Source organism: Prionailurus viverrinus, chromosome B1 (assembly GCF_022837055.1).
Source record: "Prionailurus viverrinus isolate Anna chromosome B1, UM_Priviv_1.0, whole genome shotgun sequence".
Lineage (NCBI taxonomy): Eukaryota > Metazoa > Chordata > Mammalia > Carnivora > Felidae > Prionailurus > Prionailurus viverrinus.
In genome coordinates, this window is record NC_062564.1 from 49,071,109 (window position 1) to 49,090,076 (window position 18,968).

General features: G+C 45.7%; 1 protein-coding gene across 6 annotated transcripts in view; it reads left to right on the plus strand.

The window, feature by feature from the left end:
- The window catches only part of SCARA3 (scavenger receptor class A member 3), a 61,664-nt gene that overhangs the window by 31,664 nt on the left and 11,032 nt on the right, over positions 1-18,968 (plus strand). For 2 of the 6 annotated variants that reach the window (XM_047856509.1, XM_047856510.1), the window contains exons 2-5: positions 2,555-2,653; positions 4,066-4,185; positions 9,381-9,479; positions 10,463-11,506. In XM_047856509.1, the coding sequence (XP_047712465.1) occupies positions 2,555-2,653; positions 4,066-4,185; positions 9,381-9,479; positions 10,463-11,506 (1,362 nt within the window). Of the gene's footprint in view, positions 1-1,135; positions 2,260-2,554; positions 2,654-4,065; positions 4,186-9,380; positions 9,480-10,462; positions 11,507-18,968 lie in introns of those variants that run through there. The other 4 variants (XM_047856513.1, XM_047856512.1, XM_047856514.1 and 1 more) reach the window with 4 other exon arrangements.

Sequence of the window (18,968 nt, forward strand, 5' to 3'; positions counted from 1 at the left end):
TTCTCTCTTTTTTTTTCCTTTGCTCATTTGTTTTGTTTCTTAAATTCCACATATGAGTGAAATCATATGGTATTTGTCTTTCTTTGACTTATTTCACTTAGCATTATACTGTCTAGCTCCATCCATGTTATTGCAAATGGCAAATTTTCATTCTTTTTATGACTGAATAATATTCCATTAGGTGTATATACCACGTCTTTATCCATTCATCTGTCGATGGACATTTGGCTGCCTCTATAATTTGGCTATTGTAAATAATGCTGCAATAAACATCAGGTGCATGTATCCCTTTGAATTAGTGTTTTTGTATTTTGTTGAGGGGGTAGATGCCCAGTGTGCAATTACTGGATCATAGGGTACTTCTATTTTTAACTGTTTGAGGAACCTCCATACTGTTTTCCACAGGGGCTACAGCAGTTTACATTTCCACCAACAGTGCAAGGGGGTTCCTTTTTCTCCACATCCTCATCCTCACTTGTGTTGTGTTTTTGATTTTAGCCATTCTGACAGGTGTGAGGTGATATCTCGTTGTGGTTTTGATTTGCATTTCCCTGACGATGAGTGATGTTGGGCATCTTTTCATGTGCCTGATGGCCAAGTGGATGTCTTCTTTGGAGAAATGTCTGTCCATGTCTTCTGCCCATTTTTAATTGGATTATTCATTTGGGGGGTGTTGAGTTTTATACATTCTTTATATATTTTTGATTTTGACCCTCTATCAGATATGTCATTTGCAAATGAATTTTCATTTTAAATTCCATTCTGAATTTATTTTTGTGTATGGTGTAAGAAAGTGGTCCAGTGTCATTCTTTTGCATGCTGCTGTCCAGTTTTCCCACTGCCATTTGTTGAAGAGACTTTTTCCCATTGCATATTTTTTCCTGCTTTGTCAAAAATAAATTGACCATATAATTGTGGGCTTATTTCTGGGTTTTCTTTTCTGTTCCATTGATCAGTGTGTCTATTTTTGTGCCATTACCATGTTTGTACAGCTTTGTAGTATAAATTGAAGTCTGAAATTTTAATACTCCAGTTTTGTTTTTCTTTTTCAAGATTGCTTTGACTATTCAGGGTCTTTTGTGGCTCCGTACACATTTTAGGATTGTTAATTCCAGTTCTGTGAAAAATGCTGTTGGTATTTTGATAGGGACTGCTTTAAATGTGTAGATTGCTTTGGGCAGTATAGACATTTTAACAGTATTTGTTCTTCCTATCCAGGAGCATGGAATATCTTTCCATTTCTTTGTGTAATTCTCAATTTCTGTCATCAGGGTTGTATAGTTTTCAGAGTATAGGTCTTTCACCTCTTCGGTTAGGTTTATTCCTGAGCATCTTATTGGTTTTGGCACAGTTGCAAATGGGATTGATGCCTTAATTTCTCTTTCTGCTGCTTCATCATTAGGGTGTAGAAATGCAACAGATTTCTGTACGTTGATTTTGTATTCTGGGACTACGGGATTAATTCCACTTCCTGAATTTTTAAAACTCTTTAGAAACTTGATATGTTGCCTCTTTGTCTATAATATGTGCTATGAATATTTTCTCCCAGTTTGTCATTGACTTTGTTTTGGTCATGCCAAAGCATTGTTATTTTATTGTCATGTGGTCAAATATATTAATCTCTTTCTTTTATTGCTTCCGGATTTTGAGGCATAGTTTTTAAAAATCCCCTCAACAGATATCTCCCAGGAATTCAGTCGTCATGATCAGCTCGTACACCAGCCCCCCCCCCTCCCCCCGCCACCACACACATCCACACTTCCCAGGACAGAAGTACTGGGTGGCTCCATCCTTAAACACCCACTCTGGCTCACTCTGCCTATTTTGGGTGTCTTTCTCCTCATCATTTCTAAAAGACCAGGTCCTGGAAGGAGGAGGAGGTATGAGGTGTCTAGGGGAACAAGAGCAATCTTCTGATTGAGGGAATCCATCACCTAGGTCTTACTTAGGGAACACATGGCCCCAGGGAGACCTGCTCCTCCCATGGTCCCTTCCACACCCTGGCAGGTCCCGGATGAGGCAGCGCGTGAGGCAGATGTCTGTGACCATTTCCACCATTCTGTGTTCTCTTTGTTCCCACTTCCTCCTTTCTGCAGCTCCCCCAGCTGGGCTGGATGCAGAGTCTTGTAGATTCACACTTGACGGTGGAGCAGAGGAATTCTGCTTGGGTTACCATGTGCCAGGGAATGGAAGGATGCTGAGAGGGGTCAGGCAACCAGCGCTTATTCCTTCTGATTCCATCCCAGGGCTTTGAGCAAGGTACAGAGCAAGGAAGCAGCAGAGCTGTCCTGTGGATCTTTACTGGCTTGTGGGAGATCATGAAATCTCCTTGCCCAGAGGTGTTGGGACATCTCAGTTCCTCAGCCACTTGATTCTTCTCTCCCTCCCCCTTCCCCTTTCCTCCGGGTCACCTGGAGCTCAGGTGGGCTGACTTGTACTCAAGGGTGGGGGTGGGCATGGGGTGTGGGGATTGTAAACGAACTGGGCAGCTGGAGAGGGGTGGGCATGGCTCGAGGTTCCAGCCCCGGGTCTGACAGCACTGGCTCCGTCACAGTGAGGTCGGCCACCGGCGACAGAGATGCGTTGTATGTTACAGAAGAGGAGCTGGCTGGTGACGACGAGGACATGCCGACCTTCCCATGCACACAAGAGGGTAAGGGCTGCCCTCTGATCTCCCTGCCCCCACCCCCAGGCTGCTGACTTACCTCTCCTCATGGCTTCAAAATCCTTTCCCCATTGCTTCCTGGAGGGGGAAGGGCAGAGTTGCATAGGCCTGGGTTATATAGTATGGATGATGTCAAAGTCTGACACAAGTGACATCTGTCTCTAGGGCTCCTCCTGAGACCTGTCAGGGACCTCTGCCATCTCCCCCAGGACCTGTCCTCTAGCTGGCCCAGAACTGTCCCCTTCACCATATCCCATGCCACCCAAGTGGTTCGACCACTTAGCCCACAGGACCCACCTTAGCATTTGGATAGTGTCAGAAACCAATGCCACCTGAACTGTTACTTAGAGGAGAGTTTGGTGGGTTCTGGTTAGATTAGAGCAGCTGTTCTCAACCTTGGCTGTATTTTTTTTTTATATATATATAACATTTATTTATTTTTGAGAGACAGAGAGAGACAGAGCATGAGCAGGGGAGGGGCAGAGAGAGAAGGAGACATAGAATCCAAAGCAGGCTCCAGGCTCTGAGCTGTCAGCACAGAGCCCGACGCTGGGCTCAAACCCACCAACAGTGAGATCATGACCTGAGCCGAAGTCAGATGCCCAACCGACTGAGACCCCCAGGTACCCCAACCTCAGCTGTATATTGTAACCACGCCAGGATGCCTGTGACCAGCCTTCAGAAATTCTGATTTCTTTCGGTCTGGAATGCAAAGGAGGCATCAGGAATTTTAAAACATTCCCAGTACTCATAATATGCAGCTGAAGCCAAATCCGCCTTAGAAATGTCACAACCGGGGACATCACTGCATGCCTCCTGGATGTTGGCCATGTGCCCAAGTAGCCAGAACACCTGGCTTCTTTCTTCTTCCATACCAGGGACCCAACTGGTGGACTGGAACCATTCGTTCCGTTTCCAGGAGAACTGCTCGTTACCCGAAAAGTTTGGGGACTGAGGGGTTTCCCAGGGTGTGTGACTGGTTTTCCCCATGCTGAGAAATTCCCACAACAGGAGACTTTCAGTGCTAAAGCCTGGGAAGTCGGAGGCAAATTGGAACAAGTTGGTCATCCAGTGGTGAAACAAAGCTGACTGCCCTGTGTTGTGTACTATCGTAAGGCCAATGCATCAGGAAGAGGTGTCTTCCCACACCATGGGCTGACTGATGTTGCCATAAGGGACACTGGTGGCAGTCATGGGGCTGTTCTTGGAAGACCCCGACTCTGGTGTCTTCTATTTCTCAAAGCTCAAGCACCTAGAGAAAACACAGGCAGACATGAAAATGGAGAACAACTCCCTTCCTGGAGGCTGGTTTGATATGTGATGAGACAGGTCAGAGTAGGAACATGAAACTGTCCCTTCGCCTGCAGCCTCAGCCACTGGTCTGCTTTGTTCCCCAACAGGCCGGCCGGGGCCCCGCTGCAGCCGCTGCCAGAAGAACCTGTCTTTGCACACGTCGGTGCGGATTCTTTATCTCTTCCTGGCCCTGCTCCTGGTGGCCGTGGCCGTGCTGGCCTCTCTGGGTGAGTGCAGGCTCCCAGTGGCATCTAGGAGTCCAGCATCTTTCTGGGGATCTTCATGCTTGATTCAGACTCCAAAGGCTGGCCCCTGAATTCCGGTCAATTCGTAGCTGTGTGGCTTTGAGCAAGGCACTTGCCCTCTAGGGAGTCTGTTTTCCTACTGGGAAAATGAGAGGACAGGACCAGCTCAACGGTTCCCAGTTCCAGCTCCATGTGAGAATCACCTGGGAGCTTTAAAAGCTACCGATTCTGTGCCCCAGCCCAGGTAATGTCCATCCAGGGTTGAGATCACTCTGTTGGCAATGTCTAAGCCCCTTCCATGGTCTTTGTGAGTGTTTCTCAAAGTGAGGTTGGATGCCTGCCTGCATCAGGATCGCCCCCCAGTATTTGTTAAAATGCAAATTCCTGAGTCTCGCTGGAACCTATGAAATGAGAGTCCTGCAGGCGAAGCCCAGGGACCTGGAGTTTGGCGGCTCTCATGAGCACTACAGCTTGTATGACCATGGTAGCCAACCCAGATGATGGTGCACAGCCAAGTTCGGGCAACCCTGCCTCCTGGATGCTAATAGATTACGGTAAACTGAGGGGAACAGATGTGACAGCTTCTCATTGCAGTCCCATTACACTCAGCTTCAGATTTTAAAAAATCCAGATGTTAGTAAGGGCAGCCAGTAGGTTTGCTAAAGAGCAGCCAGTAGGTTTGCTTGTTCCTGTGGCCTAGATATTGGGGACAAGGCTGGGATGCAGGTGAGACAAGTGAGGAGCAGGGTGGGGTGCCTCAGTCCAGGTGCCGCCCCCACACTTGTGTGACCCTGAGAGTGAGCGCCTCCCTAAATGGGAGCACCTGGTCCCAGTCCTGGCTAAAGATATTCAGCCGCTGGCTCGCTTGGCTTGAGGGCACAAGGTCAGCATGTTAATGACTTGAATGGACACTCTTGTCATAATGCAGGAATCCTAAAGGTGTTGAGGAATCTAACACAAGCCGAGCACCTACTTTGTGCCAGGTAAAGGGAGCACCAGGATGAGGCCCTTATGTTTCGTCATCGGAGGGAGCAGTTCTCAGTTTTGTCTGGACCTTAAAAGGCATTTAAAATGCCTAATGGCAGGGTTCCTGGCTCCAGATGAATGAAATCATAATCTCTGGGTAGGACCCAGGCCTTACTAAACTATAGAAGCTTCTCAGGTAATTCCAGAGTGCAACCAGGTTGGAGGACCATTGATTTCAAGAACTTTCCAAGCCCCTCACCTTTTCCTGCTAAATCACTTTGTGGGGCTTGGCCTCTCAGAAAGTAGCCAAAATCCTGGGCCAGAGGAGGTGGGGAGCTGCGGGCCACCATTCTGAGGTGGCAAACTGGACATCAGGAAACCTCCAGAGGTTTCTGGTCAGGCCTTTTAGGGCCTCAGCTCCCAGTACCCGCAGGTCCATTAATAAAGCTCCGGTAGCCACAAACCTGAGTCCAGAGCAGAAGACAGCACGACCACACTTCAGAAGCTATGGACAGTCATCGGTGCCCACTAGCTGCTAGGCACCATCATATACATGATATCCGTGAGTCATCTTAATCAGCCCCGAAACGGGAGGCTGCCCTCGTTCCACATACCTGGAGAGGTGAAATGATTTGCCCTAAGATCCAGAATGAATGAGCAGAAGATTGTAATAATTGGGGGCGACGAGTGCATCTGGGGACTCTAGGGAGAACTTTAGGTTTCCTTTTGTGCTTTTGCCTCCAGCCTGGGCCTTCAAAGTCCCCAGAGCAGGGTGGACTGGGCACCGTCCTGGCCTGGCTGGTAGGTGCTCGATAATATTTGTCAAATGAATGACTAGAGATTTGTGAGTACATATGTGGATGGTCCTAGTCAAGGCATTATGGTCAGGACTGTGGATAAAGTCTGGAGGATTGAGCAAAATCCGTCTTCCTCGCAGGGAAATGAAAATTCACTTATTCATTTAATCAAGTATTTGTTGCATGCATACTATAAGCCAAGAATTGTATTAGGCACTGGGCATACACTGCTTAATAAAACATAGGCCTTGTCATTATGGGGATTATAACCTGGAACACGGTTTGGCAAACTTTCTGTAAAGGGCTAGGTAGTAAATATTTTAGGATTTATGGGCCACACATGGTCTTTGTCAAAACCACTCTGCCAAAGCAGCCAGAGATAATATGAAAATGAATGGGATGGCTATGTTCCAACAGAATGACATTGGTTTAGATTACATATGCAGATCCTACTTTGCCAGCCCTTGGTCTAGAGCAGTATCCTGTGACCTTTTTTTGACTGTCCACCCCATCAGTAAAAAAATTTGATTTAAAATGCATCAAAAAATTAGATGGGTAGGTGAATGGATAAAAAGATAAAATGGTTGGGGCGCCTGGGTGGCGCAGTCGGTTAAGCGTCCGACTTCAGCCAGGTCACGATCTTGCGGTCCGTGAGTTCGAGCCCCGCGTCAGGCTCTGGGCTGATGGCTCGGAGCCTGGAGCCTGTTTCCGATTCTGTGTCTCCCTCTCTCTCTGCCCCTCCCCCGTTCATGCTCTGTCTCTCTCTGTCCCAAAAATAAACAAAAACGTTGAAAGAAAAAAAAATTAAAAAAAAAAGATAAAATGGACAGATATACAATAAAGTAAATATAGTAAAATGTTTTTTTGTTGTTTTTTTGTTTTTTGAGAGAGGGGGGCGAAAGTGAGCAAGGGGCAGAGAAGAGAGAGAGAGAAAGAGAAAGAGAGAGAGAATTCCACAAGGGGCAGTTCCATGAGGGGCCAAGAGAAAGAGAGAGAGAAGTGGGGCTCACCTGAAGCAGGGCTTATGTTTTACCTGAAGCAAGGCTCGTGCTCACCTGAAGGGAGGGGGCTTGAGTTCACCCGATGTGGGACTCAAACTCACGAACCATGAGGTTATGACCTGAGCCGAAGTAACATGCTTAATGACTGAGCCACCCAGACACCCTATAGTAAAATGTTAATTATAGAATGTAGGCAGTTGATACATTACTGCCTACTGTGCAAGTAGGATTGTACAAGTCTTTTGATTACTCTTTGAAAAATTTTACAATTAAATATTGGAAAAGAAAAAACCCGATAATCTCACACCTGTAAAATATGCCTATTTATTTATAAAATTATACATGTATACTCTTTTTAGTATAATTATAAGACTCAATTTTGAAAAGATGAGAAAAAAATAAGATCTAAAAAGTAAGGAAAACAGTATGTAATTACAGATCATGAAACTCTCTGTGAAGAAATGAACAGGGTGAATTATATGAATGAGCCCTTGGCTATTGGTTTGGAGGGGACTTTATAAAGCATTAGAATAAGAATCAAAGTCTGCACCTCTCTTTCCCTATCTATACAAGGGATTTTAACTTGGGGGAGACTCAAATGGAATGACGAATACTGTAAACTCCAAGTGCTAGTGTAATAAAATGGCATAGAACTGTTCCTAGGACCTCTCAACATGTCACTGTTACTAATTAAGTCTCAACAGCTCTCAGACATACGATATTAAAGCCCAGAGATTCCAAAAAAGTTGGAATCATGGCATTTTGGAGCTGAGAAGAACATTAGAGTCATCTAGCTTCATACTTGCCTTTTACAGATGATTCAGTTGAGCTCCAGAAAGGTTAATTGACTTGCCCAAAGTCACCCTGCAAATCTGAGGCAAGTGTGGACGAGAAGTTGCATGACCCAGCTCTCTTGGCGGAGTTCGTTCCATCCCTGTGCACTTACCTTTCTAGGCTCTGTGGGAAACATATGGTCTACCTCCATCCAATCCGGGCCCTCCTCTCACTCCCTTGTCCAGCCAGACACTTGCTAGAGAAAGCCAGGAATCCTGCTGCTGCCCAGATGTGCTGTAATCACTGGCCAGCACTGACCCCTGAGAAGGGGGTGAGACTCCCCATGCAGTGTAAGCTGATAAATCCTCTTCTAGGAGTCAGTTTGGCAACATGTATCAAAGACTTAAAAATATTAATGCCCTTTGACCCATTAATTCTACTTCCAGCAATTCATTCTAAGAGAATAACCATATACGCACAACCACCAAATATAAGGATTATTTCTAGGAACAAGTGTTACTCATATTTACATATCAAGTTTTATTTGTAGGCTCAGAAAGGGAGGTGGCTTAGGTGTCCCCCAACCACAGGAGATTTTTATATAATTGCCAAATCATTTATATCGAGTATGATACACGCATTAAAAGTAATGATTTAAATATTTTTTAAAACATTTATTCTTTTTTGAGAGTGAGAGAGACAGAGTGTGAGTGGGGGAGGAGCAGAGAGAGAGGGAGATACAGAATCCGAAGCAGGCGCCAGGCTCTGAGCTGTCAGCACAGAGCCCAATGTGGGACTCGAACTCACAGAGCCCAAGATCATGACCTGAGCTGAAGTCAGACACTTAAGCAACTGAAGTCAGTGCTTAAGCACCCAGATGCCCCTAAAAGTAATGATTTTAAGGCAATTTAAACCTCAATGGGAAAATGTCCATGACATGACACTAGTGATGCAAAATGAAAGAAAACAGATGAGATGTTCAGAACATTCCATTTTTTCTGTTGTTTTCTAAAAGAGTATACCTATATCTATGTAGCTATAGAATGATTATGGAGATAAGTAAGAGTCTAAGAGATGCATGAAGATATTGATGGCTATTATCTCTCAGTGGTAGGATTAAGAATATTTTTATATTCTTTTTACATTTTTTTCTTAATTTTCCCTATTCTATCCTGTGGGGGTCAGGCCCTAGTTGTAAAATCTGGATGGGGATGGAGATAGATACATACACACACATACATATATATATGTAGGCACAAGGATATATATATATATATATATATATATATATATATATATACACACACACACAAACTTTTAATGTTTGTATCATACTCTATATAAATGATTTGGCAACTATATATATATATATATATATATATATATATACACACACACACACATATGCATACATATATATATTAAGAGAGATGTATAAACAGATATAGATCTAGATGGATATAGAATGTGTGAACTCTGGCCATAAGAAGCATCTTCCCTTACCACCACTGAAAAGCCCTGTAGAAGGATGAATGGTTTTGGTTGCAGAAAGGCTGATAAAAATACCTTCTTACCAAAAGACTGCTGTTTCTCTGAGCTAAGACCCTGCCCCAGTTTCTCATCTGTATTTCCCATATAGTTTTCAGGAAAGTGGACTCTCTTTCTGAAGACATCTCCCTGGCCCAGGCCATCTATGACAAGAAGCTGATGTCCATGCAGGAAAATCTGCAAGGCCTGGGTAAGTGTCCAGTGTCCAGATGTGCTAATGACAATGATGGAAGACCAGGGTTAATTGGGGAGGGGTGAGTGTCCCCCCCCCCCCCCCAGACCATGGTGCCCTGGAGCAGGGAAGCCTTAAGCCACCCTCTAGGCACAAGGGAAGGGCAGCTATGACTCCCTGCCTCCCGGTTCATCCCGAGTGGGCGGCTGCCCTGGGTTTCACCCAGGACCGGGGCCAGGGTTTCTGTGTGAGGTACAGATCTAGCCAGAGCCTACAGGTAGAGAAGGCTTGGAGGTAGACTTTGTAAAGCATTAGGAGGCAGAGAAGGAACCCAAAGACATTCCCTAGTTATTCTCAAGTATCTGAGATTATTTTCAGGATCTTCCGAAGCCTCTTGGCAAGTCTTCCCTTGCCTCACTACTGCCTTAAAGTGTGCACAGTTCAGGATGCTGTCTATCTCCTGCGTTAGCTAGGGACATTCTCGTTCTGAGGCAGAGACAGAGGAGCCATAATAGAAGGGGTAGAGGTGGTCTGCCCTGATGGAAAGAGAAAGTACAGGCTGAGTGATGTTTGGCAGGCATCTTCTCTGTGCCTCATTTCTCATCTGACACATGGGAGAAATAATCCCTGTACCATCTTTTCCCCATAAATGTACTGATAAGATAACAAATATAAAAGTGTTTGGAGAAATATAAAGTTTAAATGGGCAGTTCTTGGCAACCTTCAAAAAGTTATGAAGATATGTTCTTGAGAATTTGGTGGTGAGTTGGAAAAAAAAATGTCCCAAATTCTACATTTCAAGTCATAGTAAAGACATTTGGTCAAAATAAGATTTCATAGAAATGGCAAGATTTTTCCATAAAGGATTTCATAGCAGACTTAGGATAGGAAGAGGGAACAGGAAGCTACTTGACAATTCATTATGCTCCGAAATATTTAAAGAAGCCACTTTTGTCCCATGATCCTTCAGCAACTCAAAATGTTGTCCCTTTCTCCTAAAGATCTGAAAGCCCCAAACAATTGTTCCTTCTGCCATGAGGCTGGGCAGCTGGAGCAAGAGATCAGAAAATTGCAGGAAGAGCTGGAAGGAATTCAGAAGATGCTTCTGGCCCAGGAGGTCCAGCTGGACCAGACCTCTCAGACCCATGAACTGCTCTCCACCACCAGCAGTCAAATCTCCCAGGAGATGGGCAATTGTTCCTTCTCCATCCACCAGGTCAACCAGTCTCTGGGGTTCTTTCTCACCCAGGTGAGAGGCTGGCAGGCCACCACAGCTGGCCTGGACCTCTCTCTGAAGGACCTCACCCAGGAGTGCTATGATGTCAAGGCTTCTGTCCACCAGATCAACTTCACTGTTGGGCAGACTTCAGAGTGGATCCATGGGATCCGGCGGAAGACTGATGAGGAGACCCTGACCCTCCAGAAGATGGTCACTGACTGGCAAAACTACACCCGGCTCTTCGGCAGCCTGCGTACCACATCGGCCAAGACCGGAGAAGTGGTCAAGAACATCCAGGCCACCCTGGGGGTCTCCTCACAGCGCATCAGCCAGAATTCCGAGAGCATGCACGACCTGGTGCTGCAGGTCATGGGCTTGCAGCTACAGCTGGATAACATCTCGTCCTTCCTGGACGACCACGAGGAGAACATGCACGATCTGCAGTACCACACCCGCTATGCCCAGAACCGCACGGTGGAGAGGTTCGAGACGCTAGAAGGACGCATGGCTTCTCACGAGATCGAGATCGGCACCATCTTCACCAACATCAACGCCACCGACAACCACGTGCACAGCATGCTCAAGTACCTGGACGACGTGCGGCTCTCCTGCACGCTGGGCTTCCACACCCACGCCGAGGAGCTCTACTACCTGAACAAGTCCGTCTCCCTCATGCTGGGCACCACGGACCTGCTCCGGGAGCGCTTCAGCTTGCTCAGTGCCCGGCTGGACTTCAACGTCCGCAACCTCTCCATGATCGTGGAGGAAATGAAAGCTGTGGACACGCGGCATGGAGAAATCCTTCGCAATGTCACCATCCTGAGAGGTAAGAGCCCCACCTGGGCCAGACCTGCTACGGAGCTCCCAGAGGGCCTTGGTGATCTTGCCAGACACAGAGGTACCCGGTTTCAGGCAAGAGTCCTGGTAGCCTAATCCAATCCTGTAGCAAATGCCTAGGGCGACTGGAAGCTTTAAAAACACAGTGGTCCCCCTTTCTCTGCGGGTTCACTTTCTGCCTTCAGAAGGTCAGCAGTGGCTTAACGCTACGTCACGATGCCTACATCATTTATCTCACTTCATCTCATTACTTAGGCATTTTATCGCCTCACATCATCACAAGAAGGGTGAATGCCATACAACAGATATTCTGAGAGAAAGAGAGAGAGAGATGACATTCACAAAATGCCTAATTTATAAATTACACTTTCTCATAGGTAAGTATACATAGGAAAGAAAGGCGATGTAAGGGAGTCTAGGAACATATCCACCACGGATAAGGGAGGACTGCCATACTTACAAGGCTCTTTTGTAAAGGTGTTATGGCTCCTAACTTTGCCTGTCATACAAATCTGGATTTTCATATGTGGGTTTGTTTGATTGGGTCTACACAGAGAAATAGGCAGATCTCGTCTTGGAAACTGTTTTCTGTCTTCCCACACATCACTGGTGTTCTCAGCCATGTGCCCCTCATATGCCCATCACTCTGATGCTCTCTTCTCCTCTCATCTCATCCCTGCATTAATCAGGGTTCTCCAGAAAAACAGAATCAACAGGAGAGAGATTCTTTTAAAAACTGGCTTATGTAATTATGGAGCTGGCAAGTCCAAAATCTGTTTGGCTGATGTCCCAGTTTGAGTCAGAAGGCTGGAAGCTGCTGTAGAACTAGGAAGAGAGGATGTGTCAGTTTGAAGGCCACCAGGCAGGAGAATTCGGTCTTACTTAGGGGAGGGTCAGCCTTTTGTTCTATTAAGGCCTTCAACTGATTAGATGAGGCCCACCATATTGTGGAGAGCAATCTGCTTTACTCAGTACTGATTTAAATATTAATTTTTTCTATAAACACCCCTGTAGACATGTCTAGAATGTCTGGCCATTTGGTGGTCCACTCAAGTTGACACATAAAATTGACCACATGTCAAGCTGGTGCCCATACACCTCTCCTTAAATAATACTTAATCCCCGGGGCGCCTGGGTGGCGCAGTCGGTTAAGCATCCGACTTCAGCCAGGTCACGATCTCGCGGTCCGTGAGTTCGAGCCCCGCGTCAGGCTCTGGGCTGATGGCTCGGAGCCTGGAGCCTGTTTCCGATTCTGTGTCTCCCTCTCTCTCTGCCCCTCCCCCGTTCATGCTCTGTCTCTCTCTGTCCCAAAAAAAAAAAAAAAGTTGAAAAAAAAATTTTTTTTTAAATTAAAAAAATAATAATAATAATACTTAATCCCCAAATGGAGACAATAACAAGGTTACAATTCTGCCTAAAGCTCAAAATGTGAGTATGCTGTGTACAACCAAAATCATACTAACCCCTTCCCCAGAAGGGGAGGTAAAGTCCTTGAGAGATATTTATTTTTCCCCCTTGATATCCCACAATTTAAATACTATGATATAAAGTTAACAATATTTAAATACCGTGATATAAAATCAATGCTTTTTTTTAATTCTCTTAAGTTTATTTATTTTGAGACAGAGCAAACAGGGAAGGGGCAGAGAGAGAGGGAGAAAGAGAGACAATCCCAAGCAGGCTGTCAGCACTGTCAGCACGGAACCTGACACGGGACTTGAACTCATGAACCATGAGATCATGACCTGAGACAAAACCAAGAGTTGGATGCTTAACTGACTGAGCCACCCAGGTGCCCCTAACATCAATGTGTTTTGTTTTTTATGTTATATGATAAGGGGATAAGAGAGGGAAGAAAGCAAAGATATTTGCTGTACATATATTTATATATTTATAACACACCAAGGGGGAAATGCTCTTGACAAGTTCAGTCCTTATTTTTGTAACTGGTCACATGGTCATAGCTGGTATTTATAACTGCCTTCTTCCACTACCCATCTGTATTTTCTTTGCCCCAGGCAAACACCTCAGCTGGTTGTTATTCTTTACCTGGTAGGGTGATCCAGACCTTCATTCCTGAAGGGCCATTCCAGTCCTCCCTAGTCTGGGTTGTTGTAGTTTTCAACTGACATTTATTTCAGGGAACAGTAGCACTAAGAGACACCCTAAGGGAGCTTTTGAATTCCAGACGTGCTCTCCCTTACCCCCATTGTAGAGTAATAGTCCAGTTTCTCCTTGGTAGTTGGGATCAGTCACGTGGTCAGCACAATAACTTCTTCTTTGTCTATTAATTCAAAGGCATGAGAAGCCCAAAGTGACCAAGCAGCAGTCTTAACTTCCAGTTCAATGGAATCATTGTTGTATCTCCTGGCAAGAACACTCCTTCCTTTGGAACAAAGATCTCTAAGCCAGCAGAGCATAAGGTTGTGGGAATAAGAAGCAAACATTTTGCTACTGGGTCACAAAGAGTGAGTCTTTCCCATCTCCATCCCTTGATCCCAGGACTAGTGAATTCTGGCTATCGGAGAAACAGCACCACATACTGGACACTGATTCAGACCATAGACAGCCCTGCAAGGTATTGCCACCTAACTAGAGCTGTAACTGAGTCTTCAAAGGCCATTGCACCCTTCTGTCATGCCAGCTGTTTCAAGATGGTGGGGACCATGGTAACACCAGTGAATTCCATGATCATGGGCCCATTGCCACACTTCATTTGCTGTGAAGTGATATCCTTGATCAGAAGCAGTGCTATGTTGGAATACCATGGAATACCATGATGGCAGATAATGCATTCTGTCTGGTATTTTTGGCAGAAGCATTTCATGCAGGGAAGGAAAATGCATATCTATTTTTTTTTTAATTTTTTTTTCAACGTTTATTTATTTTTGGGATAGAGAGAGACAGAGCATGAACGGGGGAGGGGCAGAGAGAGAGGGAGACACAGAATCAGAAATAGGCTCCAGGCTCTGAGCCATCAGCCCAGAGCCTGACGCGGGGCTCGAACTCACAGAGCGCGAGATCGTGACCTGGCTGAAGTCGGACGCTTAACCGACTGCACCACCCAGGCGCCCCGGAAAATGCATATCTAGAGTAAATTTCTATTCTAGTAAGAAGACATTGCCCCTTCCATGATGAGAGTGGTCCAAGGTAATTAACCTGCCACCAGGTAGCTGGCTGACCACCCTGGGGAGTGGTGCCATATTGGGGATTTGTTGGTGGTCTCTCCTGTTGGCAGATTAGGCACTTGGCAATAGCCGTAGCCAAGTTGGCCTTAGTGACTGGAAGTCCATGCTGCTGACCCCATGCATAGAACCCATCCCCACCATCATGGCCATTTTGTTCATGAGCCCACTGGGTGATGACAGGGGTGGCTGGAGAAAAAAGACTGACTGGTATCCACAGAATAGGTCATCCTATGCACTTGTCTATTAAAAGTCTCCTCTGCTGAGCTTACCCTTTGAAGAAAATTCACATAGGATGCAAAGGCCTTCACATTTTTTGCTCCTTCAGAGAGGACTATTCACAAACCTCTTCCCCAACTTTTCTTGTAACCAATTTTCCAATTGTGGAAAATCCCTGACCATTCAGCCAAACCATTGGCCATGGCCCATGAATCAGTATATAATCACATGTCTGACCATTTCCTCTTCTGAGCAAACATGACAGCCAGGTACACTGCCAGAAGTTCTGCCCACTGGGAGGATTTTCATTCACCACTGCCCTTCAGGAATGTCCCAAAGAGGGGCTGTGATGTTACAGCTGCCCACTTTCAAATGATGCCTGCGTTTTGTGCAGAACCAATGGTAAACTAGGCCGGAATCTTCTCCTCCTCTATCAGCTGGTCATAGAGAACTCCCCATAATACCATAGGTGCAGGCTGGGGGAGAGAAGGTGGTATACTAGGAGTGGGGACCGTGGGTATTTGGATCACTTTCTCATGTAACTTACTTGTGCCTTCAGGGCCTGCTCAGGCCTAATTACATATACACCACTTCATTTGATGATGGAGTACGGCTCTGTGTGCCCAACATTATAACTTGGTGGGTCAGAGAGTACCCAGTTCATGAGGCATAGCTCACGTCTCATGGTAACATGGTGACCTCTGCTAGTCTCCACTCAAGCCCAAGAGCTATTTCTCAAAAGGAGAGTAGTTATCCCCAGAGGATGGTATAACTCTGCTCCAAAATCCTAAGGGTCTGTAGTGCAAGTCACTTATAGGGGTCTTCCAAAGGCCCCAAACAACATCCCTATCTGCCACTGTCACTTTAAGCACCATTGGATCTGTTGGATCATATGGCCCAGCTTGCACGGAAGCCTGGACCTGTCGCAGAGCCTTTTCTTGTTCTACGCCCTGCTCAAAACCAGCAGCTTTTCAGGTCACTCAATAAGTGGGTTGGAGCAACACATCCCAGTGAGGAATACGTATACGTTACCTCCAAAATCCAAAGAGGCCCACAAGGTGGGCCTCTTTTTTGATTTCAGGAGGGGGCCAAATGGAACAGCTTATCCTTGGGAGGGATATCTCAACACGCCCAAATCACTGGATCACTAGAAATTTCATTGAGGTAGAAGGCCCTTGAATTTTTGTCATGTTTATTCCCCACCCTCTGACCCACGAATGTCTTCGAAATAGTGAGCTACAACTTACTTGCTCGCTAGGTTGAATCAGTATAATATCGTCACTGTAGTGGACCTGCGTGATATCTGGTGGGGGAGAAAGGAAGTCAAGTTCCCTGTGAACTAAAGTATGATGGAGAGCTGGAGAGTTGAGATCCCCCAAGGCAGGTCCGTGAAGGTGTATTGCTGGTCCTGTCAGCTGGAAGCAAACTGTTTCTGGTGGGCCTCGTGAACAGGTATGGACAAAAAAGCATCTGGGATGTGTTGATTCTCTCAAGTAATGAGACTGCATCTGGTACAGGAGCTACAATTGGAGTCACAACCTGGCTAAGCTTATGAAAATGCACTGTCATTCTCCAAGATCCACCTGTCCTCTGCACAGGTCAAATGGGCAAATTTAATGTTCTTGATGGGGGCACCGATCTCTTCAGTCCCTTCAGGAATGTGCTATTGCTTTTGGTTTACAATTTTCCTTTATAGATATATATAGGAAAAAATAAATATTGGTTGATTTATTTTGAAAGAGAGAACGAACAAAGGAGGGGTAGAGGAGGGGGGAACAGAGGATCCAAAGCAGGCTCCAAGCTGACAGACAGCAGAGAGCCTGATGCGGGACTTGAAGTCACGAACCATGAGATCATGACTTGAGCAGAAGTAGGACACTCAACTGACTGAGCCACCCAGGTACCCCTGGTTTACTATTGTCCTAGGTAAAGGCAATTCTAGTGGCTTCTGGTTGGCCTTTCCCACCATGATATCCCTTACTTCATAGGTTGGGGAACCAATGTGGGGATTCTACCAGCTAGTAGGTAGGATGTCTATTTCAATTATGCATTCCAGAACTGGGGAAACAACCACAGGGTGAATTCAGGGACCCAGTGGGCCTCACGTGAGACAGATCTGTGCTAAAACCCCGTTGATCACCTGACCCCCATAAGCCCCTACTCTGACTGGAGGGCCACAGTGACATTTGGGTCTCTTGGAATCAGTGTCAGTTCAGAGCCAGTGTCTAGTAGTCCCCAGAAGGGCTGATTATTTTCTCTGCCCCGGTGCACAGTTATCCTGGTAAAAAAAAAAAAAAAAAAAAAAGGTGTAGGTCCCCTTGGGGAAGGCTGGGAAGATTAACAGTATAAATACTAGGGTCCTTCCTCAAGGGTACCCAGCTTCCCTTTCATTCAAGTAGTTCTGGATTTGTAAACTGGCTCAAGTCTGAGAATTGACTGAGGAGCCATGGCTATTTTTATGATTCGGATTAGACTTTTATTCACTTGACCTGGAACTTCTCTGCTTATACAAAACAAGTAAGAATTTAGTAGGCTTCCTATCTATTTCACTTCTAGGTACACCATGATCAACTAGCTAACACCACGGGTCTGTGCATGTCAGCCTATTCTGATCACTGTGTTGACTTTGCTATTACAGTATCCATGCTCTCCTTGTGTTGGCTAGTTGAGTGCCACCGTTAGGTATCTGCCACCCCGAGACCCAATCACTCCCATTATGGTTAGGTTTCCCAGTTGAGTGACAAAAGTTCCCCCTGTACGGTCTGCCTGCAGAAGAGAGCAATCAGAAAACTCTTCAAGGCTTCTAAGACTCTCCTTACAGATTTATTTCTCACAGTCGTGGTGAAAGGCACGTCTTCTGGAACTTCCCAGGGTGGGTGAGTAGGTCCCAGATGACAAATCCACTCCAACGTCCCAGCTTCTCTCATTCTTTGAATCCCTTTCTTTACCTAAAACCAATGAGATCCAGCATTTCTAACTCACTCACTGTGGGTCTTTTGGCCCATGTCTCAGCCAACCAACCAAACTAACTGTTAGAGCCTTTCTCACTCCCCAAGATGCAATATTAGATGCAGAATCCCTGCTTAGTGAGCCCCTATCAATAAATTCTGCCTGATGCAATGTTTTGTTCCTTCTACCATTATCTCCACACCTTTAGGATCCATTACCACAAATATCCCCCAGATTCCTATCTGTATAAATTTAAAAACTCAGGTAGTTCTTTTGGAGTGTAGCACATCTCCTCATGGGTCACACTTTGTGCCTCACCTTTAAGGTCCTGCTGAGAACTGAGTCTAGCTATAGGTCTAGAAGCAAAGGGGGGTGGTGGCGGTGGGTCCTCAGGAGAATGATCATTGTCTTGCTTGGCGGTGCCTCAGGGCAGGCCACTGCCCTTTCCTCAGGCCATGAGGGCTTCAGACAGGGGTTGAGAGGCCACTTTTACTGGGTGTGGGGGAACTGCTTCCGCTGTCAAAGATGACTTATCAGAATTTAGGGGTCTAGTGTCCCCAGCTCCATCAAAGTCTTCCCACATATCCCCATTCCAACTTTCAGGATACCATTGCTTCCCAGAGAATGCCTTTACTTTAAGAGTGGATGCCCTGGGAAGCTGGGAATTCAGCCTGCATTGCAATTCAGCCAGTTACAGGATGAGATTGTAAGTTAGATTTGCAGCAATCTCAACCCCATGGCCACAGGAAATAAGAGTCTCATTCAGGGCAGACATGGAAGCTTTCAGGTCATTTATGTGACACTTGAGCTGGGAATTTGAATCCCCAAGGTCAACTTTTTATTGCCCCACTTTGTCCAGTAACATTAGGAGCAACCAATCTCATTATACTCGTTACTTTGACAAAAAATGTTCCAAAGTATCAGTCCCCAATACTTTGCATATCTTTGTTGCCAGATCATGCCTTGGACTATTAGGCTGTCTTTACTACTAGAAATAAAGTCATTAGCATCTTTAAATCTTAAATTAGAGTCAGTTCCAGAAATCCCAGATCAATTTAGAACATTCGTCTTTAAAATTCTGTTCCTTTATACTTGCTC